The sequence below is a fragment of the Heliconius melpomene genome, chromosome 21 (assembly GCF_056956725.1).
Source record: "Heliconius melpomene rosina isolate 202511_hmr_F chromosome 21, ASM5695672v1, whole genome shotgun sequence".
In the NCBI taxonomy this organism is placed as follows: domain Eukaryota; kingdom Metazoa; phylum Arthropoda; class Insecta; order Lepidoptera; family Nymphalidae; genus Heliconius; species Heliconius melpomene.
In genome coordinates this window covers 5,079,462-5,107,460 of record NC_140409.1, presented here as the reverse complement: position 1 = coordinate 5,107,460, position 27,999 = coordinate 5,079,462, and the positions used below count along the sequence as shown (strand labels likewise).

At 32.3% G+C, this 27,999-nt stretch overlaps 2 protein-coding genes across 2 annotated transcripts; one reads left to right on the top strand and one right to left on the bottom strand.

Moving 5' to 3' along the window:
* Nucleotides 1–3: 3 nt before the first annotated feature.
* Nucleotides 4–16,950, top strand: LOC146526966 (V-type proton ATPase 116 kDa subunit a 1-like). Its single transcript, XM_085206419.1, has 15 exons — nucleotides 4–120; nucleotides 1,098–1,277; nucleotides 1,860–2,014; nucleotides 2,457–2,622; nucleotides 4,529–4,705; nucleotides 5,985–6,197; nucleotides 6,823–6,973; nucleotides 7,876–8,037; nucleotides 11,962–12,170; nucleotides 12,311–12,420; nucleotides 14,065–14,189; nucleotides 14,705–14,940; nucleotides 15,121–15,331; nucleotides 16,338–16,512; nucleotides 16,815–16,950. The coding sequence occupies exons 1-15, from the start codon at nucleotides 4–6 to the stop codon at nucleotides 16,948–16,950; spliced, it is 2,523 nt and encodes an 840-aa protein (XP_085062545.1).
* Nucleotides 16,951–18,457: 1,507 nt separating this feature from the next.
* LOC146526965 (uncharacterized) lies at nucleotides 18,458–24,883 on the bottom strand. Its single transcript, XM_085206152.1, has 7 exons — nucleotides 24,716–24,883; nucleotides 23,756–23,911; nucleotides 20,474–20,660; nucleotides 19,733–19,984; nucleotides 19,020–19,094; nucleotides 18,811–18,926; nucleotides 18,458–18,571 (listed from the first exon to the last, which is right to left on the bottom strand). Exons 1-7 carry the CDS (start codon nucleotides 24,881–24,883, stop codon nucleotides 18,458–18,460), a joined length of 1,068 nt encoding a protein of 355 aa, XP_085062278.1.
* Between the last annotated feature and the right edge of the window lie 3,116 nt (nucleotides 24,884–27,999).

Sequence of the window (27,999 nt, the reverse complement as noted above, 5' to 3'; positions counted from 1 at the left end):
ACAATGGGTTGTATGCTAAGAAGTGATCCCATGTCATTTTGTGATATGTTCCTGCAACCGGATACGGCGTTTGAGATCGTCGATCATTTAGGTGAAATGGGATGTGCACAATTCATTGATGTAAGTGCAGTTTAAATATTGTATAAACATACAATGCTTTTATGGAGACTACAGAATTGTTGGACGTTAATTTTATAATGTATTTTAATCTAGATATATGTATAATATGTAATATAAAATATTAACTTAGAGAAGTTACATACATAGAAATGTTAAGAAAATATTTACGAAAATGGACATCGCTTTATATAAATAAAAAATAAAAAAATAAATGTATTCATTATTTATATAAGTTTATTGAAAAAATAAAAAATATATAAATGAACTTAGTTATTGATGATGTAGAACAATGGAGAAGCAGTATGTTATTAAATTATTACCACAGATTTTTATTTCTCATTCGTATAGGTAAGCTCCATATTAAACAGTTGAGAAAAACATAATTATATAATAAGTATATAATAAGAAAAATATAATTATATGTAGGTTCCGTAACATTTGACAAAAAAATAACATAAAAATGGTATCTTCTCTATTTTAGTAATACTTATCAAAAGATAACATATATATCCTCATTTTAAGTATTTCGCCGTCTGTTTTCACATTCTACCGTTCACAATCGCTGTGCATACGCTACGTACGGATACAGCAAGTGCACGTAAAATGTGCCTAAATTTACTATTCTCTACGTTCATCCGCGAATGTTTTTGTAGTCACTACTTTTTATTTTTATTTTTATGTCTGGCTGATTTATCAAGTATATTTCACTTACCACCTGTACCGCGTTTGCATTTTAGTGCGGTCGTTTGGAAAGACTAGACAAAGCAATTTTGTTGTTTCCACTGTGTTTGTGCTTTCAGCATTTAGAACTGATAGGAATTTGAATATAAGCTTCGAATACTGAATAACAAACGTGAAATTAAATATTTTCATACGTTTTTTTTAGGTATTTTGGAGATAGCTTTTCAAATAATTTAAAATAATAATATTTATACTAATAATAATAACTGAATATTTATTTATGCATATATATTTAGATGACCCCTGACATTAAGCCGTTCCAAAGAAATTATGTTACGGAACTATGTAGGTGCGCAGAGATGGAACGTAAGCTTCTGTACATGGAGGGAGAAATGTTAAAAGACGAGATAAGAGTAATTGAATATAACAGTATGGCACCTAAAGCACTACCATTAAATGAAATAACTACACTAGAAGTAAGTTAACTTTTGAGCTTTTTTTTTTATTGGCGGCGTTGAGTTCTGCCACTCAACACGCAATGCCTCCAAAATTCGACAGAAAGTGGGGAACGGAGTATCTTAATACTGGGTTCCCTCTGCTAATCCTGCTGTGTGCGGGATGCAGCGTGAAGCTGATTTAATTTTCTTAGGTGTAAATATTTGTATTATATTACAAAAGTACCTCTAGTTTAATCATAAATTGTATAAGTAATAATGTTATTCTTATATCTTTGCTATTCTTGAAGGATTATTTTTAATTAAAATTGCTTTTCTAAATGTCAAGCCTTGCTGCAACAGGATCGGAAGCGGAAGCAGGATGTACACGTATAACGCAGCTAAGATCTTATCGTGCACCTATTCTAGTTCACCTATGATTACCGATCATATTTCTTGCTGCACACTGTAAATTCAGTTGAAGTTGTTCAATGAAGTTGCAATCTGTAGAGATTTATTATCTAATTATTTTAAATTAAATACATAAAAATCGTATAAATATCTTTATTTTTTTAAAGTTTTCGTATATAATATGCATATATAAAATTTGTGTTTTTTTTTTAGAATATACTGGAAAAATGGGAAGGTGATGTTTTAAACATGTCTGAAAATCAAACGCAGCTCTTGAAGAATTACTTGGAGCTGACTGAAATGAGCTATGTCATTAGACACATAGGTCCAATGCTGGGAGAAGCTGATTTAATGGAAGATGTTGGAAAGTAAGAAAAATATTTTCTCTGGTGGGGGTTCAACTCACAACCACGACCACGTACCACTAGTATTACTACAAATAACCTATTCAGAAATGCGTTCTAGAGCTAAGCTTTAAACTAATTTAATTCAAATATTGATACAAACTATAAAACAGACTATGATAGTATGATAAGATGTACGCTATATCCCACATACAGCAGTGTAGGCAGAGGGTACCTAGAGTTAAGTCACTCTGTTCTCCGTTTTCGCCGAATTCCCGAGGCATTGCGTGTTGAGTGGTGGAACTGAAAGCCACGTTTTGTCTCAACACCAGAACGAATAAATTTAAATAATATTTCCTTAACTCGAGTGGGGATCGAACCCAAAACCAGTCGATTTTTGTGTGTCGAACTTTGTGTGCCACGACTGGCCTTGTTTTAGTTTGGATATTTCTTAAATTTATTGTAGAGCCGCTGGCGGTGACACTGGGTTCCTAGGCCGTCTATTTGTGATTACTGGAGTCGTCAAACGAAGTCGGAGCTTTCCTTTTGAAATGATGCTATGGAGGGTTTCCCACGGAAATATCTACTACAGGCGAGCGACACAGGATACTATATTGCAGGAACCTCAAACGGTTAGTTTACTACATTATGCTTATAAATATTAACCTACTAATTATAATAAAAAGCTTAAGTTTGTAACTTTGATTGTTTGTTTGTAAGGGATAATCTCCGGAATCGATCAAGATTTTTTTTTACAATCAGAAAGCTACATTATTCACAATTTATATAAGATATTAAGGTTATATTTTATTTTATATATTAAATGAAAGAATGAAGTTTTATTTAAAATTCAGAGAAGTCTTCAATTAGGGAAGTCGTTAATTAATATAAGTACCACATTCAATACCAGCCAATTCTAAACAATGAACCTGATATAACTTAGTACCTGCTAAGAACTACACAATATAAGTGATTCACAAAAATATAATTAACGCTTAACGAAATGTTCACGTGTCGGCTAGTTAAAATTTATTAAAACAGCTCCCAACTTTCCGCCCACCAACTCAACGCCACGCTTTGCCTCGAAACCAGGGTAAAGAAATGAAAATATTAGTATGTAATAAGCAGTATAATATGTAAAAAAACCGGATAAGCGCGAGTCAAGCTCGCCCACCGAGGGTTCCGTACAAAAATTAGCTTACTTACAAAAATAAGGAAACGATTTATATATTTTTTTTTATTACTTTTATTTATAATATCCGTAATATTTTATTATAATTATATATTATATGTATAACTATTTATTATATGTATATTTATATATTTATTGGATGTATATGTATGTATATTTCACTTCTGACCACCTGCATACTTATTATCCCACATGACAAGGTTGGCTGGGAGAGAATGCTTTTAGCGTTAAGCCCGCCTTTTGTACATTGTTTTTTTTTTGTAATTTTGTGCAATAAAGTATATATAAATAAATAAATATTTTTTTTTAATTGCCAATTTGAAATGTTAAGTTATATAAATAATAGAAAATTCAAAAGTAATATAAATGTATACAATTTCTGTGCGACGAGCAGCAATGCTACGCCGCTGCATGTTAGCCTTTGTGCTATAATAATTATTCAACGGTATTTAGAAATTGAATTTAGTGCTCTACCATAACGAAACTTTTGAAATAACCTATTATAGTAAAACCACTATTATAAAACTATAGTTAATATAGGTATATATATATATATACTAGTGGACGCGAACGCGGCTACGCCCGCTTGAGCTATACGAATATTTATTAAATATATTTATGAAATTATTTTCAGTTTTCAATACAGAGATGCGTTAAGCAAGCTCATTTTGGGTGACGTTTTCTGACAACAAACTTTGCAAATCGTTGCTTAGCAACGGTCGCTTAGTGACGGTTGTTATTAACATGGCGGAATAAATTGCATGTCAAATTAATGAGTATTTTAATATGTTGGTATATATCGATAATATTACAAATATGAGAAAAAAAGTATCCTATGTTAGCACATACGAGTATTTATAACAAAATCTTATTAACCTAGAGAAAACGTTGTTACTGCTAGGACCACACTTCGTAAAGTAATTATAAGATGCTTCAGGTAAATATCAATTTACGATGACGTTAATAGTTTCTATTTTAGTATCTGTGCCAAGGAGAATGAAATATGGATCTTTGATTAATATATTTTTATTTTATGTCATATCTTTGTATGTTGAATTTTTTAAATGTTTTTCTTATAAGTTTAGGATTAAGCTTGGTTAGTTCTAATACCACATCATGTCTAGTGTACTGTTATAATTTTTACTCTTTTTTAGGGTTCCGTACGTACCTTTTAAGGAAAAAAAGTAAGCCTGAGATAAGCGCGCTGAGATAAGCGTGCACAAACGCACAGATTTTTTTTAATTCCTATTATTTTGATAAATGCTTCCAATAATATCGTTTCTGAAATATAACTTTCATTTACATTATATGTGCTGATAAATTTAATAATATCGCACTTGTTACAGGGTCTAGAAATCCGTAAAGTGGCATTCTTAGCTATATGTCAAGGAGAACAGCTTTACGGTCGATTGGAAAAAGTGTGCAGTGGTTTCCATGTAAATGTTTACAATTGCCCCGAAAGTTTTGATGAAAGAATGGACATGAGTGTCCAGCTGGAGTTGCGGATTGGAGACTTGGAGAAGGTAGAGTCTAAAGGAATATTAGACCGTATGACATTTGTATTTTGTAGAAAAGTCGCTAAATGAGTAGACCGATAATGGATGGACGCTGTACCCGCGTCTCAATGTTAATGTGATGTTTATTGTTAGGGATTGCACCCCACAACCACCGCGTTACAGTCACACTTTTGGGCCCCTGCGCCACGACCGTCTCAAGTTTTATAACATTGTTAAAAAGTATAGTAGTGTTTATTATACACAATGGATGCAAGACATATTTGTGTATATATAAATTTCTTTATGATTCTATTAAAGACTGGTAAATTGCTTAACATTATATTTCATATAAAAATAATTTTCTTTTATACATTTCAAAGAATGTTTAGAGAATTTTATGCTAATTTACCTTCCTTTAAAATACAACGAGCATGTATAGTAAATATAACTGCTCGGTATGTAGGTCGAGGAAGAAAAGGCAAAGAGATTATATCCATTTCATTGCTTAACGAGTGAATATGGAGAAGATTTTGGACTGCTTTTACTGAATAACTAATTACATGAACTGAAGCTCGCCTTACTTATAAGAAATGTATACAATTATGAAATAAGCTCTTCTTGCTTAGTTTAACTTTAACTTGTTTTAAAATTATAGTATCTATAGAAAAAACAGGGATGTTTTAAAAACTTTTTTTTTGCACATTCAAAGAAAGGCTTTTGATAGGAGAAATAGTATGAAATATAATTATGAAATATAAATATGTGTTTATTTACCATATAAATACTAAATCTAACATACATATAATAGTATAATCAACGTGCACCAGAAGCTTTTTCTTTTTCTTGATTCTTGGTTTTTAGTTATTTAACTTCACGCTGTATCCCGCATATACCGGTAGGACAGAGGGAACCTTATATTATAACGCTCCGCTCTCCCACGCCAACCAATATTTCAAGAATTCAACGTCGCGCTTTGTAAGCGAAAAATAAAGAATGAATGTTTTTTTTCTTAATATCTCTTTCCAAACACACATGACGCAGGTGTGACATTAAAATATTATGTATCATGATTTCTTTTGCTCTAAGAACGCTTGTCGTCGCTTATTTCTATTTTGAAGGTGCTACATTACGTATACACACATCGTGCACAAGTATTTAATTTTTACTTATACATGCCAGTCCAAAGACAGTTATATTAACCTATACAGTTATTTTAAACTATATAACGTATAAACGACAAATGTAATTTTATTGGACTCCATTGAGAGACAGAGAAGACAGAGAAGTTCGCTTACAAATGTTACAGGTTATGCAGAAAATGAAATACTACAGATGTAAAGCGCTGCGTACAGTCGCCAAGCAATGGGAAACGTGGATGGTCCAAATAAAAAAGTCAAAAGCAATCTACCATACGATGAATATGTTTACTTTGGATATAACAAAAAAATGTCTTATTGGACAATGTTGGATTCCAGACTCTGATTTACCTACAGTTGAAGATATGTTGACTCGTGTCTCGGTAATTATTCTTTATTTAAGCTGTTGTAATATTGTTTAGAAGGATTGATCTTCTTGTCGAAGTAATTCCTAGTTAACGTCTAATATCATGGTGAGTGTTCTGAAGAACTGTTTGACCTGTTACCTGCTGCCGAATTTTCTAACCGCACAGCACGTCACAAACTTAAATATCATCCACACCATCTGGATGCGCACGGATGCTGGATGGCACTCCATAACTGTGCGGTTTCGTAGGAATTTCCTTCCACGCGCCACCGAACTGTGGAATAGCCTACCCGCGGCAGTGTTTCCAGGTTGGTACGATATGGGTACCTTCAAAAAGCGCGTCTATCTCCACCTCAAGGGCCGGCAACGCACCTGTAGCTCCTCTGGTGCTGCACGGGGTCGTGGGCGGCGGTGATCATCATCAGGTGACCCGAACGCTCGTTTGCCTTGTCCTTTTTTCCATAAAAAAATATATATATACGAAATGATAATAGAGAGAGGATCGAAAGCGACGCCTTCGTTATATTATAAAAACTGAAAATTTCACTGCATAAAAAAATAAAAACATATTTTAACAGAAAACATTGTTTTCAAATAATCCAAGGTAATTCACGTGATGTAAAATCTATTAATGTTGTCAGGAAAAAGCGAAAGCGAATGTTGAATCCTTTCTATTGAAGTCGGACGACGCGGACGAGCCGCCCACTTTCCACCGCACTAACAAGTTTACAAAAGGTTTCCAAGCGCTTATAAACGCTTACGGTGACTCCACCTACAGAGAACTGAATCCAGGTGACTTGATTCTTTTACATGTATTATATATTTCACCAAGCGTAAGCGTAATGTAACGTCCTCCAGCTAGATGGGGTGACGATATTCGTAAAGTGGCGGGCAGCGGCTGGATGCGAAGAGCTGAAGATCGAGCTCAGTGGCGTGCCATTGGAGAGGCCTATGTCCAGCAGTGGACGAGGACAGGCTGATGATGATGATGATGATGATATATTTCACCATAAATAAAAATTAAATTAAAATCTTTAAATTATAATTTTACTCAAGTGGCTTTGCTTTTGTTTACTATTCCAATTTACATTATTTATTTACTGCTGATTTCAACTACTAATTTTATGTTGATAAAGGTGGAAGATCTTTTAGGAACAAAAACGAAGTGAATAATAATACGTTGTACCTTCCACAGGGTACCTGGGAGACTTGTGTTAAGACACTCAATCCCAATAAAATGTTCCCGTTTTCCATTTTCGCCAAATTCTGGAGTCAATATGACTCCAGAACCTCATTACCTCGAGGAGCTCAAACCTCAAACTCACAACCTTACGCGCTTACAGTCACACACTTGTGCCTCTACGCCATGAATGGACCTTAATTCGTGGAAATTATACAAAAAAAATACAAGCAGAGATTTGAATAAATATTGTCAAAATTAATGTCAAATTTTTAAGTGCAACGCAGTCTACGTCGTCCTCTTAGTGTTATGCGTTTTGAGTAATAGTTAAAAGCCTAGCCTAGCCTTCGATCAACTGTAGTTGTATATAAGTTTTAAAATATAATATTATTATTTATATTTTTGCTTTAATTTGTTGATACATGAGGAATAATTTTATTAATTTTGTAGTATATATTGTTTTTAAATAATTTATATAAATATCAATTACATATTTCATAATTTTTTTTTCTAGGTCTATACACGATTATAACTTTCCCTTTTTTGTTTGCTTTGATGTTTGGTGACGTGTGCCATGGCGTTATATTATTATCATTCGCGGTTTGGATGGTGTCTGTGGAGAAAGAAAACATGAATAAAACGTCGAAAAATGAAATCTGGAATATTTTCTTTGGAGGTAATATTCAATTTCATACTATTTCTATTTTTGTTTTGTATATGTACTTGTATAGATGCCGTATGACATACGTTATACAGGTTGTAATGCGATCGACGGTTTATTATATACTAGTGGGCCCGGACGCGGCTACGCCCGCGAAAATATAAGCCTAAATAATTAAAATAAATTAAAAAATAATAATAAGTGGAGATTTATTATTAGAAAAAATATTTGAGTAACCGAAATGAACAAACAAAAGAAGTAAAAGTAACTAAAGGAAATTCTTAATATTAGAAAAAAAAACCTAAAGTTTGCTGTGCGCGCGTACTGAACATTTTTCTATATTAAATAATAATTATTTTTTGCGAACAATATTAAATAAAATCTCAAATGATTAAAATTACGATATTTTAAGTGTATAACATCGGTATAGATAACCGAACTGAGATAAATTAATTATAAGCAGTAAATAATTACATAAAAAAGTAAAAAAAAAAATTTAAGTTAAACGGTTTTATATTGCAGATAAATGTACTAAAAAATAAAAAATAATTTCATGGAAATTATGATTACTAAAATAAAATCGTGGGGACACTTTCTACTTACCACTAGGTGGGTGAAGTCTCATGCCATGTCTTTCGATTGTAGATATTGGACGTGCCCCACGATTTTATTTTAGTAATCATAATTTCCATGAAATTATTTTTTATTTTTTAGTACATTTATCTGCAATATAAAACCGTTTAACTTAAATTTTTTTTTTTACTTTTTTATTTTTAAGTTTTTAGTTTTTATTTCTCCTACTATTCAATTCGTTGAGTGCCTCATTATTGCAAGGTTAATGGAGAATGTTACAATCGACCCCCCAGAGGTCCAATAGAGGAGCAAGGCTATGTACAACAAGATGTGCCTGAATCTTGAGGGGAAAACGCTAACGACATATCATTTTTATCCACCTAGTGCCATACAGTTCTCGGCGCGCTTTTACCTTTTACCTTGGGTGGTGTACCCCTAGCGACGTCTCATTTTTAGGCACCCTATAGCCACACAGTCCTCGACAGGATACCAGATCTTGACTTAGGTGGGAGATTCATATTGTAATTGTGTATAGTATACTGTATTATACTTACCAAGCCCTTTATTTTGATACCCATATTGATGGGATTGAAAACTACATTATCCGCCATTTTGTAGCAGTGGCAATCTTTGATTTTGATTTTGTATAGTGCCCTGAATTCTACTTGACAAGCCCTTTCATTTGATACCCATATTGATGGGATCGAAAAAAACTAACTTGTCCGCCATCTTGTAGCGGCGGCCATCTTGGATTTTGATTTTGTGTAGTCCACTGAATTCTACTTGACAAGCGCTTTCATTTGATACCCGTATTGATAGGATTGAAAAAAACTAACTTGTCCGCCATCTTGTAGTGTTGGCCATCTTGGATTTTGATTTTGTATAGTCCACTGAATTCTAATTGACAAGCCCTTTCATTTGATACCCATATTGATGGGATTGAAAAAAACTAAGTTGTCCGCCATCTTGTAGCGGCGGCCATCTTGGATTCACAATAATATTGAATATGGATAATTGTATTGTCACCAGAATCAAAGGCGTATACCAAATTTCAGATCAATCGGTTAACGGGAAGAGGGTTAAATTTCAATTACTAAATTTGACCCAAACAAACAAATAAATACATACATACTCATACTATGCCGCCCGAAGGCTAGGTCATTTGGAATCAGTCACATCTTAATTATTTATTAGAATGTTATACAGTAAACTATAATTTCCATCTAGATGAAATGCTAACAGTGACTATTATATTTATTTTCATAAGGATGAATATCAAATTATAGAAATCATCTAATTTTTGTTAATGTATACAAATCTATATCGGCGCGCGCCATGTATGCATTAAGCAAACTCACTTTGGGTGACGTTTTCTTAAAACAGCAAACTTTGCAAACCGTTGCTTAGCAACGCGTAGCGACGATTGTTATTAACATGGCGGAATAAATTCCTTGTCAAATTAATTATTTTAATATATTGGTATATAACGAAAATATTACAAATATGAGAAAAAAAAAGTATCCTATGTTCATCCCGGGACCCTCAAGTATCTCTATGAGAGTATTTTATCACAATTAAATTAGCGGTTTGGCCCTGATTGCGTAAAAGACAGACAGACAGACAGACAGACAGACAGACAGACAGACAGACAGAGTTACTTTCGAATTTATAATATAGGTATGGATAGAGTCAGAGTAGAGTTTGTTATATATATATATATTTCTCATTGTGATTGCTTATTTGTAAGTTCAGTTTCTATTCAATTTCAAGGTATGTTTTCAAGAGTATTTAAACATTTTTAATTTTAAGAATTAACTACCACTGATTGATACTTCGCAGAAAAGTACTGTGACAAAAATATAGCAAATACAATATACGAAAAGAGTAACTTTAGAATTTCTCGCCAGCTTTTCCGAACAGAACTGCCTTTGGAGCCGGTGGTAACTTTCCGTGGAACTGACAATAACATTTTTATATTAATTGACGTCTCAAAAGCGCTCGGAAAGGTGTAATAGAATGAGAATATTTGATTTATTTTAGTTTTTCATTTTTCTGCAACTTTTTTTGTATTAAACCCTTTGTATATACATCTAGGTAATTATTTACTTGTAGGAAATCCTATAGTAAATTTATAATGTTTTAGGTCATAGTAATTTGATTTTTGAAGTAGAAAAATACTTGAATTCTGATAAAATATAGATATATATATATATATATATACACACACACATATATATATATATATACTAGTGGACCCGGACGCGGCTACGCCTGCTTCAACTATAAGAATATTTATTAAATATATTCATGAAATTATTTTCAATTTTCAATAGAATTAGTAAGAAAATATAAGCTTAAATAATCAAAAAGAATAATAAGTAGAGACATATTATTAGAAAAAATTATCTGAGTTATTGAAATGAACCAACAAAAGGATTAAAAGTAATTAAAGGATAGATATTCTTAATATTAGAAAAAGTACCTAAAGTTTTCCGTGCGTGCGTACATAGATATCGACTCTACGAAATAACTAAACATTTCTCTCTATTAAGTAGGATAATTTTAACGGGCAATATCAAATAAAATAAGAAGAAAACCAAAGTGTAGCTTAAATTAATTATAAACAGCAATTAATTACATAAACATTTACAATATTTCGAAAATGATTTATCGATTTCTCGATATATGGCGTTTCGAGCGTGCCAATTGAGCACAATTCATTTCGAGTACGAAAATGTATGAAAATTTATAAAACCGTCAATGTCATCTGCTTGTTCGCGTCGGTCATACTCACACTATGCCGCCCGTAGGCTAGGTCATTTGGAATCAGTGACATCTCCTTAATTATTTATTAGAATGCCATACAGTAAACTATAATTTCAATCTAGATAAAATGTTAAGAGTGACTATTCATAAGGATGAATATCAAAATGTCGCGGTAACGGTTGCGTAGCGACGGTTGTTATTAACATGGCAGAATAAATTGCATGTCAAATTAGAATGTACTTTAAAATATATTAGTTTATATGTGTAATGTAATGTTATATAGCCTATAGCACTTGTGAAGAATGCAGCTTTCATATAAAACAAAAACAATGAAAATCGGACCAGTAGATCCAGAGATCTTAGCGTTCAAACAAACAAACAAACAAACAAACAAACAAACTCTTCCGCTTTATTATATTATATTGAATTAAATATTATATATATATATATATATATATATATATATATATTTTATCAGCTTTACGCTGTTTCCTGCATACAACAGGCTACGTAGAGGAGGCTACTCTGCTAATTGCGGAATACTTACTACTTAACTGGGGGGTAACTACTGAATGTTTTAAGCCATGCAATTGTTTACAGGTCGTTACGTGATTTTGATGATGGGAATGTTCACACTTTACACCGGTTTCTTATATAATGTGTTCTTTTCGAAATCTATCATTCTCACGACACCATATTGGAAGAACACTTATGAAAGAAAAGAAATAGAGACGTATCAGTATATAACATTAAATCCGGTTTTTGAAACAAATCCTCCTTATGTGTTTGGCGTGGATCCAATATGGGCGGTATTAAATATAATTTTATTGTTTCTAGTACACAGGGTTGTTTAAAATTCTATAAAGTAATATATTATATCTATATTAAGAAGCAATAATGTGTAGTTATTTTTGTGTGTTTGTTTATATTGTATTATATGTGTTTGCAGTTGGCGAAAAATAAAATTATGTATTTAAACTCGTTGAAAATGAAAATGTCCATTATTATTGGAATCGTCCACATGATGTTTGGACTTGTTTTGAGTCTTTTTAATCACACGTAAGATTTTTTTAAAAATATTATTTAAATATTTTAACTATTATTATGTTATATTAAAATATACTAGTATACCTGGAACTCTGTGCTATGCTACCACCTTTTGCATTGCTTGCGTTGCTCACGTACGTAAGTAGTTAATATCTCTTAAGGTTTAAATGAATTACTAGTAGATTCGTTTTTTATGTTAACACGAAATATTCATCATGTTATTCGCTATTACATCTTAAGAGAATCAAGAATCTATAAAATCGATTAGAACAGGCTGCTACGGTTTTTTGTTTCTTATAGATATAAATATGAATAAATATATTGCATAATAAATGTAATGTGTACAATGTTAACAATACAAATTCCTCAGCAATCTGCGAACGGGAATTTTTCGCCCGCATACCGGCTTTTAAGTTTTTTTTTCTCACAAAGCACCAAATACCTCTTCCCCTAGCTGTCCACCTGCCGACTGCCGGCAGTCGGCAGTGAAAAAAAGGTAACGTGACACTACGTCAAAAACACGGCTGTGGCCATTGAGCGGACATCACTAGCGTGAAGTTTTGTTTACAGCGTCCACAAGGACGTATTTGTTTTAAAAAGCTTTTTTTTTATTTATTACTATTGAAATAGAAAAATAGATTTTTTATGTTGTGTTGTTAATGCCAATTCTATTTACTCTATATATGGCATTGTGCCCAAATTCGTGATAAATTATAGATATGATTAAAAACCATAAAAATTGAACGCTAAAAATCAACCATTTACAGTTATTATATTAAGTTTGTTCCTCATCAGTTGCTCTATGTTGAATAATATCCAAATTTATTATAATTACAACAAGAAATAATATCTTAGTTAGTAGTTCTATTTCGTGTGACTTTTGTGCGCCCGGTTTGAATGCACCTTGACATTTACTGTGCACTTGACACGACCTTGCCGGGCCGGCCCTTTGTGATCGGCACTCTTCACATTATATCACTTAAATTAAGCTGACAGTTGCTTCCTCATTCATTGATTCATCATTCATTGTTGCTTCCTCCTTCCTCATGCTTTCCTCGTAAGTACATCGTAGTTGCTAACGATAGCAGTACTTGTTAATTAAAAATAAATAAAACCGGTTAAGTGCGTCCAAATTTTAGGTCACAGTACTATTTATAAAACAAACAAGCATAAGTTTGCGGGCATATGCACTGATTTTGTATGAAATGAACTACAAATATAAGTTTGTAATGATAATTTTTACTTTTTTTTTCTTCTATTTGTTTTATATCTTCTCCCTTCGTGTTAAATTTGATAAATCCACGAGTGGTCCAGGAGCAGTACAATATAGGTTTTGATTACGAGGTGAATTTCATAATCATTTCATACATTCAAATGCATCAAAATCGACGTATAAATGCTCGTATCTTTAGATTGCGTTCACTTAGCTAGATTTTTTTGAGTTGGAAGGGATCGTTGACTTGAATATTTGATATGAATTTCGGCTTGATTCCTATACACATCTCGGACAACAATGCGATCCTATAACGTTTCCTTTTTTACCATTTGAGGCGCGGAACCCTAAAAATGTATTTAACAATCATAACAGCTCCGCCAACATTAAACACACAAAGTAATATTGACAGCTTTTAGCACAATAAAAGTTTTTCATTGCAGATATTTTAAAAAGTACTATGCAATTTATTTGCAATTCATACCTCAAGTGCTATTCCTGTCGTGTCTCTTTATGTGGCTAGTTGTGCTTATTTACATGAAATGGTTCATGTTCAGTGGAAAATATGGTGCGTATTTAGTATTTTCTTTGTCGTATTTTTCTATTTTATACTTTTACTTTCAAAGAGAAATTCGTTTTTAAATATAAATTAAAAAATAATAATCCGACGGTCGGCAAGGGTCCAGGCCATCGGTAGTTAGGGCTCCAGAGAAAGGAACCTCCTCACAATATACATTTTTTTTAATGCATTTTTTTAAAGTTGGCCTTCTAGAAGTCTATATAGGTCTTGAGTTTTCTCTCGATATTGTGATTGCCTATAGGTATAACGTCAGCTGAAATTTACTGAATAAGTGGGTATCTAAATACTTAAATGTTCAAGTGTGGCTAGTTACTTAAATGTTAGTCTTATAAAATTATAACATTATTGTTTGTTATGTCATCGTAACAAATTCGGCGGAAAGTGTAGCATGCAGGAGTATCTTAGCAGGGTCTTATAAAAGGTTCCCTCTGCCTACCCTGCTGTGTGCGGGATACAGGGTGAAACTGATGAAAAATATATTGTTTGTTTATGCGTTATTACAGTTGAATTGAAGCGAGGGGCGGGGTGCTCACCATTAATTTTGATTTTATTCATTGATATGGTGTTGCTGTCTACAACAAAGCCTGTGGAGGAAGATTGTGATGCTTATATGTTTAATGGTCAGGAAAAATTTCAGCGGATTTTAGTGTTGATTGGTGTCATTTGCGTACCCATACTGTTATTTGGAACGCCAGTCTATCTCCACTTTGACTATAAAAAGAAGAAGGAAGAAGCATTGGTAAAATTATAACACTATAACAACATTTCCCACATTAATTGTACAGGCAAAAAGGGGTTTGTTTTTTTTACTAATAGAATAACCTACCTATCTAGCCTTATTGCCTATTTGAAGCTAATGTCACATTGTAGCCATTGTGACATTAGCTTCAAATCGAAAATAATTATAAAATTGTTTTAGAAAAGAGTAAGTCAGTTCAGAAGATATCAACGAAAAGATTCTTCCAACAAGAGGGCTGAAGAGAAGGTATTGGCAGAGGTTGCTAAATATACCACAACATTCGGTGAGCTGATGATACACCAAGCAGTACATACTATAGAGTTTGTTTTGAGCACCATATCTCATACTGCTTCTTATCTTCGACTGTGGGCGTTGTCTTTGGCCCATGAACGTGAGTTTTATGTTAAATTAAAAGATTATAATTATCCCTTTATTATATTATATTTTTTTATTTGGAAAAGTTGACAAAAAGAGTTAAAAATAAAATGTAATTAACAATTGAAACGTAACCTTTTTTAATATTAATAGTAAATTACAGCTAGAGCTTACAGTTTAGGAATATAATATTCTTGGTTATTTTATTTCTACTCTGTCTCCCTAGCGAGTTAGGTAGTAAGTAAAAGCGGTGAAAGCTGAACACGGCTCTTTCATTTCTTCCACAGTCGTCAATCTTAGTATATTTCCTCTAGAGAGCTTCTGGTGCTGTGACTATTGTTATATACAAAGATATTATCAATTTTAAAAAGATATATGTAGCTAACTTTTACGGTTGGTTTATTTAATGAAAAAATCTTGAATTAAATTGTAGTGAACACGAAATGTAATAGAAAAAAAATTAAGATGAAATTGATATATTATTCTTAGTATAAAATTGTTTTTAGCTACTAGTTTAATCTCACTCAGAAAGTCAGAGTTGAGCGAATGTCCAAAGATAACTGATATGAAGAATAGATAACATTTAAACTACTGAAAATTAAATTGCTTTTGAAAACATTAAGGCTTAAGGATGATAAGAATTTTTCTATTACTAGGAAAGTATAAGAATGAAATGAGAATATAGCATAGAAGTGTAAGCCTAACAAATATTATTATGAGAACAGAGAGTGAATTGAATCTCTGACAAATGGTTTTTTAGTATAAAGAACTAATTCCATGTTTCTTTATGTAATCTGTTGTCTGTCTCTCGTTCAAATAGGTCGAAAGTAACTGACTTTGGCATGATTTTTTATGGTTTTTACATTTATTTGGAAATATATATTTTTAATCGACTTTCAAAAAAGGGAGGTTCTCAATACGTCGGGATCTTTCTTTTTCTTTTTCTTTGTGTTCATTTATTTTTTATTAAATTTTAAGTTATCAGTAAGAACCAATTTACAATTATTTCATATTGCTTTTAGAGCTCTCGGAGATGTTATGGGTTATGGTGTTTGCAAAACTTGGCCTACGAGAAACGTCAATGATGGGTGGACCAAAAATATTTATTATATTTGCTATTTGGGCTATATTCAGTCTTTCAATATTAGTGGTAATGGAGGGGCTATCAGCATTTCTTCATACTTTGCGATTGCACTGGTTGGTTATTAATAAAAAAATGAATTCTTATAAGAGTTCAATATTATATAGAATAATTATGATGTTTTTATTTGGAAATCAATAGCCTAGCCTTTCTAACTAAATAAAAATTTGTTAATTTATTTAAGTAAATTCTCAATATTTTATTAAGTTTATGTGTAAAATATAATCATTTTTTTACAAAATAAACAAAATTATACCTTTATTAATAAGTACTTCTGTAATTTTTTGATTTCTGAAATAGCTGTAGGTAGAATATTTTTTCCGCTCATTTTCTTTTCAATGATATAACATTTTTTTAGGGTGGAATTTATGAGCAAGTTTTACTCCGGTGCAGGGTATCCATTCAAACCTTTCAGTTTTAGAGTTATACTCTCTGGCGAAAGTAAAGATGATAAATCGGAGGCAATGTGCAAGAAAAAGGCAACCGCCTACTAACTTTTAACTTATTTTCCATTTAAACTATAATAATTATTATTATTTATACTAAAGTAATGTTTTTTGACGAGCAGAGAAAGCTAATTTTGTGGTTATACTTTGTGGATGGTAAGAAGGTAGCCTTAATTGTAAAGCAGTGGATGTCTACAAAATATTGTAAAAACTTAAAACTCTGTTTTTTATTAGGTCATTTAAATGTTTTATCGACCGATTATTATTAACATTAATTCTTATTTTTTATATATAAAATGTATTTCTCTTAGAAAATGACACAGGCCGACAAAATTTAAAAAAATATCAGATTTTTCGACGGTTTTTAGTGTGCTGAACATGAATCCGATAGTATGAAATATAAAATAATTATTTTTTGGATTTAATTTTAAAATAGTTTAAGTGAAAAGAATACAATTTTTTTGTTTTGTTAATTTTCTCATAAGCATGTTAATTTATTTATGAGTAACCGAGTGCTTAATTATATTGATTTAAAAAAGTAAACTATTTTATTTATAGCTGTAAACTAGAGATAATTTATTCAATTTAATAATAAAAAATAATTTCTACGTTCTGTTTGCAGGTTAAAGCTAAATTGTCGCAATTTTAATATTTGTCTTGCATAATAATGCTGTGGCATAATTATATATTTTTTTCCCTAGCCTACACCATCCCATTGTTGGGGAAAGGTCTCTCTCCACTTCTTCCATTCCTATCTATTTCGGGCTATTGAGCACCAGTCAGGCCTATAATGGTCCAGCTCGTCCCACCATCTCCGTTTATAATTATAATTATAATAAAAATTGATATTAAAAAAATGAGTTATCCAATTTTAGAAAGCACGCAAATCGATTTTTGATAGAATGTTAAATGGGCCACTCTGCCCTAAAACTGTATCTAGTATACTATGCGAGAGTGCAAGGGATGTCCGAACGTTCATAGGCTTTTGTTGCAAAGCTGAGAGCCGTAAAGCGAACTTCGCATTTCTATAGGTGTACTCGTACAGGTACGCTACTAGCCGACCCATGTGATTATTGGCTTCCCTTTGTTGCTTGATTCCTCCATATATTTCTTTGATCAGGAGAACACATACTGTATTACTTTCTTACAAAGCAAAATATAAGAAAAAAATAATACAGCTAGTACAAAATCTATTATTCTATCAGTTTCATATAGATATGTATATTATGGAATATTTTTATTATTAACATAAAAAGTCCATGTCGTTTTTTAGAAACGAGTAGAGTTTATCCTTTACAAAAAAGAAAAAAATGTACAACTTATAATATAATAATAGAAGAAATCAGTGTAACATTTTGTGACATAATTATACAATATACACATAAATGTATTACATATTAAAATGATAATTGTAACGTATAGAAATGTTAAATAAAACAATAAAATGAGCAGAATAAGTTTTTGACAGAGATGAAAAAATGAGGAAAATCACAAATAAATACTTTAATTCCGAAAGTATATAGAATTTCATTTTATAAATGTAATTTAACCTAGCTCATAAAGCTTTATCAGTACTGCCATCTTCACTAGATGTTGAAACAGCTGGGGTCACCGTTATATTGCCAGTGTCAAAAGTATTTTCGCTCGGTAAGTATATGCCAAACCGATCCTGCCAATAAAAGAAATAATCAGCTTCATCCATCATCTGTACCTATACAGGTTGGAGCAGCAGCAGCAGGGAAGGCACAACCTGTCGCGTCTATAGTCAGAGGTTTGTGCCCCTGCGCCACTACAGGCCTCAACCATTTTACAATATAAATTAAAAGCTGTAATTTTAAGAAATTCGCCGCCTAATCAAAATAAGTAAAAAAAAAATTAAAGAAGAAAATAGAAGATAAAATTAGGTACCTTTGGATATCTATTAAAGTTAAACTGGGGGTGACATATGCAAGGGCGAGGCGGCGGTATTTTATAACTCTCATGAGATGAAATCTCACTCCGTGGCGTTGATGGTGTTTCGTGACCTAGAAATTATAACATACGTATATGTGAAGCCAATAAATACTCATAATTAATGAGTATATAAGACTTTAGCTTATGTATATAAGTAAAACTACCTTTAAAATTATATAAACGTCTCAAGCTTTTCTTCAGTTTTTTTCTCATTCTCTTTTCCCACGCAATTTCTGCAACTGAAAGAGCAAGTGTATAATAAACTAAAGGTTGCTAATTCTTATAAGAAGTTTACACTCTCTGGCATAAAGGATATCAGTTATATTAATTAATAAGTTTCATAATTTTATAGCATGCTCCTGACAGCTTCAACATCTTTAAATGTTTTGACATGCAAGTACGTCATGAAGTAAAACTTTGCTCTGTTCTTTAATCTACCTAGAAATTTAATGAATTTTGCATTTTATGCACTGAGTGAGTGGCTCTAGAGTTCAGTTTAACTTAGTAGAGTTAGGAAACACAAACAAAACACTATCAGACTTTCTAAGAAAGGTTGGAAAATCATAGGTAATGCCAACATGATAATTTATAATCTACTTTTAGTAAGAAAGAAAGACAGATTAAAAATATTATTTTACAAAATTATAAAATATATCAAGTAAATTGTTTAAATGACCTTACTGTGTATGAGTGCACTCAACACGCAGTGCATCGAGAATTCGGTGGTACGTGGTGAACAGAAGTGTCTTAATGGGTAACAGAGTGTCTTAACACTAGATTCCCAAGTTACCTCTGCCTACTCTGCTCGTTTATATCCAATCCAATACATTGATAACAAATCAACACTATGTTTCAAATAAATAAAGAAAAATATTACGTATTCGTTCCTTTTCTTTAATTTTAAATTCAAACATTTCATAGGCGTTACTGAATAAATCAGCAATATCTTTTCTAATCTCAATAACAGGTATGTCCATGGATTTTTCGACTGCTTTCACTAACTCCATGTATGCCGTGTCATAGTTCAGGTCGGTGTCATCGACATGTAGGAAGATTGCCTTATCGACGGTGTTGGACACCATCATGAAGAATGCCTCGGAAAGAGTTAGTTCAGGAGTTGGTATGGGTTCTGTAATCATTTACATTAAACAATTTATAAAATTGAAGTTAATTTGTAAGATTTAATTGTCATGTCTAGCTTAAAGTACTATTTACTGATAATATATGAAATTAATAGAGCGAAACAAATAGTGATAGTAGATTTATAAATGAACTAGCGGCCCGCCCGCGGCTTCGCCTGCGTAAACTAAGTTATTATGAATTTCTGTCTCCATGAGTACCTATGTTCTATAAGACGACCCTGCAAAATTTGAGATTCCTAGCACATGTAGTTTCTGAGATTTCGTGATGAGTGAGTAACCTTTCGATTTTATATATATAGATAAATTAAATTAAAATGTCATTCAAAAAATTCAGCAAAAAAAGTCAGTCACAAAATTTATTTTATTTTAAAAAATCATTTTCTACTATAAAGTACCTACACAATTTAAAAAAACAATCCTTATTTCTTATTTATTTTAATTTAAACATATTAAATTTATTATTATCAAAGGCAAACCTGGTGTAGGCAATGTTGTGTCAGACGTCTTTATGGAAATAAATGACGACGATTGCGTATTTAACGTGGAAGCGGATGGCGAAGGATACTTCGGTGGCTCGGTTTTATAATGAGTCGTTATTAGATCTCTTATATCATCCTTCAAATCGGCATCTTCGTATAAAGGAGGCATATTTTGGAAAAGCCCCTAAAATAGAACATTCTATCGTGGTAAAGGAAAATAGGGAGGATTATATATTTTTATAATAAGACTAGCGGACCCGGACGCGGCTACGCCTGCTTCAACTATAAGAATATTTATTAAATATATTCACGACATTATTTTCAATTCTCAATAGAATTAGTAAGAAAATATAAGCTCAAATAATCAAAAAGAATAATCTATACTAATATAATAAAGCGGAAGAGTTTGTTTGTTTGTTTGTTTGTTTGTTTGTTTGAACGCTAAGATCTCTGGATCTACTGGATCGATTTACTTTGTTTTTGTTTTGTATGAAAGCTGCATTCTTCAGAAGTGATATAGGCTATATAATATTACATTACACATATATACTAATAAATTAAAATACTTTCTAATTTGACATGCAATTTATTCTGCCATGTTAATAACAACCGTCGTCGCTACGCGACCGCGTTCGTTACCGCGTCATTTTGATATTCATCCTTATGAAAATAAATATAATAGTCACTTTTAGCATTTCATATAAATTGAAATTATATTTCTATAGAAATTATATTCTTATATTTCAAGCAGGCGTAGCCGCGTCCGGGTCCGCTAGTACTTAAATAATTACATAAATAATATAATATGTAATAATACACATTATTACAAAAAAATATCTGAGTTATTGAAATGAACCAACAAAAGGATTAAAAGTAACTAAAGGATAGATATTCTTAATATTAGAAAAAGTACCTAAAGTTTGCCGTGCGTGCGTACATAGATATCGACTCTACGAAATAACTAAACATTTCTCTCTATTAAGCAGGATAATTTTAGCGGGCAATATCAAATAAAATAAGAAGAGAACCAAAGTGTAGCTTAAATTAATTATAAACAGCAAATAATTACATAAACATTTACAATAGTTCGAAAATGTATGAAAATTTATAAATGTCCGTCAATGTCATCTGCCCGTTCGCGTCGGTCATACTATGGCGCCCGTAAGCTAGGTCATTTGGAATCAGTGACATCTCCTTAACTATTTATTAGAATGCTATACAGTAAACTATAATTTCAATCTAGATAAAATGTTAATAGTGACTATTATATTTATTTTCATAAGGATGAATATCAAAATGTCGCGGTAACGGTTGCGTAGCGACGCGACGGTTGTTATTAACATGGCAGAATAAATTGCATGTCAAATTAGAAAGTACTTTAAAATATATTAGTATATATGTGTAATGTAATGTTATATAGCCTATAGCACTTCTGAAGAATGCAGCTTTCATACAAAACAAAAACAATGAAAATCGGACCAGTATATCCAGAGATCTTAGTGTTCAAACAAACAAACAAACAAACAAACAAACAAACAAACAAACAAACAAACAAACAAACAAACTCTTCCGCTTTATTATATTAGTATAGATAGAAGTATAGATAGATTCCTCGATTGGCAAAACAAAATTTCATGTTAATTTCAGACACCTAGCAAACACTTGTCCAAATAATTGATTGAAATATGAGATTATAGTAAATTTCTGTTTATACCGGTATCCAATATGTATCCTGCATATAGCAGGAAAGGCAGAGGGAACACAGTGCTAGAAATTCCGCTTACCACTTTTCGCCGAATTTCCGAGACGTTGCGTGTTGAGTGACGGACCTCAACGCCGCGTTTTGCCTCAACACCTGAGCGAAAAAATGAAAATATTAAATATTTCATTACCTCGAGCGAGAATCGAACCCAACTTGTCGAGTTTACAGTCACTCGCCTGTACCCCGCGCCCCGACTGGCCTCAAAAACTGTGTTCGATGCGTAAAAACAAAACAAAAATCATGTTTTACAGTAAAAAGACACAGATTTTACAGTAAAAAAAAAAAACAAACAAACAGAACACCAAGACTTTATCAAATATTGATATACGAATGCTTCACAAAGGGAACAACATTGCTGACATATCAGTTTTAATTACTCTTCACAGACAGACAAAAAATATGCATCGATGATGTGCTATGCAATTAGTACCGCCCGAAGCACCGGCCGGTATCTGGTTCCATTAAATAAACGTTCAGTCTTAAATTTTCCCCAACCCCCTACAAAGGGGTGTCGCCGCGCTCGTCATTATTGTTGATACTTCCCCATTTAGGGTTTATGTTACATTCGTTGATTGCATTAAAGCTAAATGTAAAAAAGTCTAATATCATTACGTTATATGTTTTACGATATTTGTATGCAAAAGGCACTTTTTATACAGGATGTATCTTAACCAAAGTACATTTTTTAATATTATCTAGTGACAAAGTTTTTAGAGATTATTCTACTCAAATACCAGTAGTTTTTGAATTCACTTATAAAAAAAATATCAAAAATGAGGCCGTCGTGGCGCAGCGGCACAAGGGTGTGACTGTAACGCGACGGTTGTGGGTTCGATCCCCACTCGAGGAAGTGAAATATTTATTTACGTTTATATTTCCATTTCTTCGCTCTGGTGCGTTCAAAGCGAGGCGTTGAATTCTGCCACCCAACAGGCAATGCCTCCAGAATTCAGCAGAAAGTGGGGAACGGAGTGTCTTAACACAAGGTTCCCTCTGCCCACCCTGCTGTGTGCGGGATACAGCGTGAAGCTAATAAAAAAATTACTAATGCAGACCTAACAGGCTGCATTTTCCAATTTCTTAAAATAAATAAAATCAGCTTCACATTGTATCCCGCACACAGTAGGGAAGGCAGAGGAATTAAGGTTCCTTGAGACTATCCGTATATATATGCCTATACCTTCGCCTTCCCGCAAAGCAAGTAGCTAAGGAGAACCTAGTTCATCAAGTCTCCGCTTTCGGAGCTTAGCAGAATTCTATTTAACCTAACTCAACGTAATGCTTTGGCGTGCCAGAGCGGAGAAATGACAATTATTCATACCTCCGAGCAAGGATCAAACCCACGAACCTTCCCACTGTGCCACGATGGTGCCCATACGGTGCCTTTGCTTCGATATATAATAAATACGTGAAAAAATCATGTATTTCTCTAAAAAATATATATTTTAAAGAAGAGAATAACAAAAGAGACAAAGATATTTAATTATCATTCCAGATTTGATATTTTTTTCTAATACCTGTTTATTTGAATCCAGTTGAGTAAGCCGTTCATTTATTTCCCGTTCAATATCTTCCATCGGTCTGGTGAAATGCTCTGCTACATCTTTTAGAACATCTTTCCTCTTATTTTTTTGTATCATTTTACTAATTAGTAATTCAACCATAGCTTTCACCTGATAAAATTTGGAGATTTATTAATATAATAATAACGATGACTTTTTTTTGACGATGAAAATTTAAATAAATATAAATTAAAAACGTATTGTTTGCGAGGATTAAGCTGAGATTTGCATTTGTGTAAGCGATTATAAAATTAAAGCCAGAATAAAAACCTTTAAAAATTAAGTTTATGATTACATATCAATAAATAAAATCCAACATAAAAAAGATTTTTCTTCGACGCCAGACATCTTATCTTCACAATTTTTACTCTTTTCCTTTTTCCTTTTCCTTAGTGCTAACTTTATTTTTTCACTTTTAATAAATCGAGCACGAAAATAAATAAATATGTGATACTGCTTTCAGTACAAGAAGTGTAGGCCACACTTAAAAAATAAGTTTATACTGATTTAGGTCAAGCAAATGATGTTATACTCCATAAATTAATTTTTAATTATATATTGACTTTAATTTTTATTTTTATCAAAATAAAAAAATAAATAAAAATCTGCTTCAAGAATGCCGCACACAGAAGTGTAGGCAGAGGGAACCTAGCGTTAAGACACTCTGTTCCTCAAATCGGATTTTTCACTATAAGATTTTTGTATATTTAGATTCTAGAATAATTTTCAGTGTACAGGGCAAATGTATATTTGAAATAGCAGTTAACTCGGGCTTGAAATGTATATTTGCATATTATGACAATCGTGATAGAGAAGTAGCAAACTAAATATACGATTTCCAACAACAAACAAACTAAAAAGACAAATTTTTATTGTGTTGATTATTTTAGATTATGTAGAATATTAGTCAAGCACCTCGGGATGGCGTAATAAATAATTTTCTTGTTCAATTTGTATAGTTTTCCCAAGCCTATTCACACATTCTATTTGGCAAGGTGTTACGGCATCACTGTCTAAGGACCACAACCCATCCGCTGGTAAAGGGTCTGGGGGAACTCCCTTCATTAACTTTTTTAAAGGCATCACAAGGCAATAAGATAGATAAATCCGGTTAATATCTATTACTCTCAATCAATTAATTATCTATTCGTTTTCCTATTATTTTGTATTTTTTTATCACAAATAAGTTAGTGTTTGACTTTTGAATGACATGTTATTTTTTCTATTTTTTATATGAAATTGATTTATAATAAAAATTAGTAAGGTACTATCTATTAGTTTTCAAATATTTGATATTAATAAATATTTATACCAATTATATAAATTCATTATTATTCATTTTTTTGCATTCGTTGTAAGTTAATTATAATAATTATAAGTAAGTGAATTTATTCTTATGAGAAATAAATGTCTTTAACCAGAATTATATTAGCATATATATATGCCCGCAAACTTGAGTTTGACCACTTTTATGAATTATACTTTAGGCGAGTCCGACTCATACTTGACAGATTTTTTATTTCCACTATAATCAAAAATACATATGGAAATAATTATAATGGAAGGTAATTAAAAACCCTTATTAAATATCACTATGAAATATTCGGTAATATCATCTTTAGTAATACATATTCATAAAAAACTTGCTGAATAAACAAATTGGTTTTATATCACAAATCCCCGCACCATTATTTGTAGCTCAAATCCTGTATGATATATTTTTACAATAAGCTACCCAGAGCTTTCCAACCCCATGTTTATTCAAAGGGGGTATGCACCTATGGACAAAAATAAGAGGGACGACGTTTCATAATTATAATTTGTTACTCAAAAATAATTTACTTTAGGTACTTAATCGATTAATATAGAAAATATTTTTACGCGATATTCCTTTACGTGGCGTAATTATAGAATAGTTATGCACATGGTTCAAGTTGAAATCTACCTGGGGGGGTCACCAGGGGATCCACCTTTGTGACAGAATTTCTTATGGTCCAATGTGATAAGTTGCTGAATGTAGTTCCACTACCTAGCTCAAAGTGTCTCGAGTTTTTCGAGTTTTGGAGGTCTCGAAGAACGGAGGTTTAGGAATACTAGGTATGGTTTGATTGATTTGATCGATGACTCGACAAGGCTAAACTATTAACTCCAAAAATCTGAGATGAATTAATATTACATCGATTGTCCCTCATTTGTTTGCGACTGTCTATCCTGCTGAAGCGCGAAAGCGAGTAAGCGAAAAGTAAGCGAAAAGAAAGGCTGTATTGTAAGCTATATTACATCACGTTAATATTTTCGACGTAGCCCATTCTGAGTACTAACCACAGTGGTTTGGGTTATTTCGGACACTTAGAAATGTTATGTATAATATATTTTTTTATTTATTATCAACTTAGTTACCTTAAACCACCTGGACGAAACCACTGGTAGAAACTAGTCAAAGACATTATAATAATAGGTAAATTTTCTTCTTTCCTATTATAACAAACATTAAACTAACAAGCAATTACTTAAATAATATAAAAATAGAATTTAAAAATATAAAGAGTAAAAATTTTAATTTAACCAAACATAGCCTTATCGTAGCGCAAGCTGGTTGAGTGTTGTATATTAGTGAAACTTTTACTTGTTCCGTTCATTATTTTACATTTTTCTAAGGAGATTCGAATAATATATATTCGAATTTCCTTAATTTTTAGATTTTGTACTTGAATATCAAGCTTTTTAATATTAGAGGCGATAGCGCGGTAAGTTCCTCAACTCAACAAGCCATGCCTCCAAAAGTTGTCAAAGTTGGAGCCTTAACACTAAGCACCCTCTGAATACAGCGTAAAGCAAAAAAAGCCTTTTAATTACCAAATTTATTCAAAACTCAACATTTAAAAAATGCTATTTGATCTATAATACAACCATTTATATTGTAATTAAATATGTGTGACTGTAACGCGACGGTTGTGAGTTCGATTCCCGCTCGAGGAAGTGAAATATTTATTTACATTTATATTTCCATTCCTTCGCACGGCGTTGAGTTCTGCCACTCAACACGCAATGCCTTCAAAATTCGGCAGAAAATGGGAAACGGAGTGTCTTAACACTAGGTTCCCTCTGCCTACCTTGCAATCTCAGAAATTACATGTGCTAGGAATCTCAAATTTTGCATAGGAGTTATTTATAGGACGTAGGTGCTCGCTAAGACGGGAATTTGCAATATTCGACTTCTAAGGGGTTGTTTTTGGCGTAGAAAATTTGTATGAAACTTCGTTACTACAAATGCTAGGTGTCTCAAATTTTGCATGGACGACACTTATAGGACGTAGGTACTCATGGAGGCAGAAATTAATAATAACGTAGTACACGCAGGCGAAGCCGCGGGCGGGCCGCTAGTACATATATATATATACTTATATAAATTAATATTATATTTTAATATAAATGTACTTAATTCATAATTTTCATTTGTATGCAACAAAATAGTAATATAGAATGGAGTTACAATTATTACAGAATTGGAAATAATTGAGAATTATGTAGAACAAAGCCACATCCGATTTGTATGCTGATATCTATTAACAGAGGGTATTGTTTTAAATGCAATTACAGTGACGGCGAGATGATAACATAAATAAAACTACAGATACAATAAATATCTTATACTAACATTTTAATCCTCAATATTGCAATTAGTTATAATAATTAAGATCGATTCGATCGGTATTAGAAGCAACAAAATTATCGAGATAATTATATTTTTAATTACTTTCTTTATTTACTCAAAGGTTATTTATATTTATAAATATGAACAAAAGGATTTTTTTCACATTTTTTTATGGAAAAAGATAAAGCAAACGAGTGTACCTGTCACCTGATGGTAAGTGATCACCGCCGCCCACGACCCCGTGTAATACCAGAAGAGCTACAGCAGCGATGTAAGGTGGAGAGAGACGCGCTTTTTGGAGGTACCCTGGTAGTTTGGACCTGGAAAAACTGCCGCAGGTAGGCCATTCCACAGTTACGTGGTGCTTGGAAGGCAGTTCTTACGAAACTGGACAGTGGGGAAATGCCACATATCCAAATGGTGTGCCAGCGTCGTGCTTGCGGCTTCGCCCGCTTAAAATACTGAATTGATTACTTAAATACACAATCTGTACCATCACCTGTACAACTCTACCTATCAATGTAATTGTGATGCAACTGGTAAC

What these genes read in the sequence shown, in the direction of transcription:
- LOC146526965 (XM_085206152.1), bottom strand. Translation starts at nt 24,883, where the DNA reads ATGCCTTTAAAAAAGTTAATGAAGGGAGTTCCCCCAGACCCTTTACCA. An exon ending in TAAAGAAAAGGAACGAATAC is followed by an intron (nt 19,095 to 19,732) that starts GTAATATTTTTC and finishes TTGCTCTTTCAG; the next exon opens with TTGCAGAAATTGCGTGGGAA. An exon ending in ACGTTTATATAATTTTAAAG is followed by an intron (nt 18,927 to 19,019) that starts GTAGTTTTACTT and finishes TATAATTTCTAG; the next exon opens with GTCACGAAACACCATCAACG.
- LOC146526966 (XM_085206419.1), top strand. Translation starts at nt 4, where the DNA reads ATGGGTTGTATGCTAAGAAGTGATCCCATGTCATTTTGTGATATGTTC. An exon ending in ATATGTTGACTCGTGTCTCG is followed by an intron (nt 6,198 to 6,822) that starts GTAATTATTCTT and finishes TAATGTTGTCAG; the next exon opens with GAAAAAGCGAAAGCGAATGT. An exon ending in CTACAGAGAACTGAATCCAG is followed by an intron (nt 6,974 to 7,875) that starts GTGACTTGATTC and finishes TTTTTTTTCTAG; the next exon opens with GTCTATACACGATTATAACT.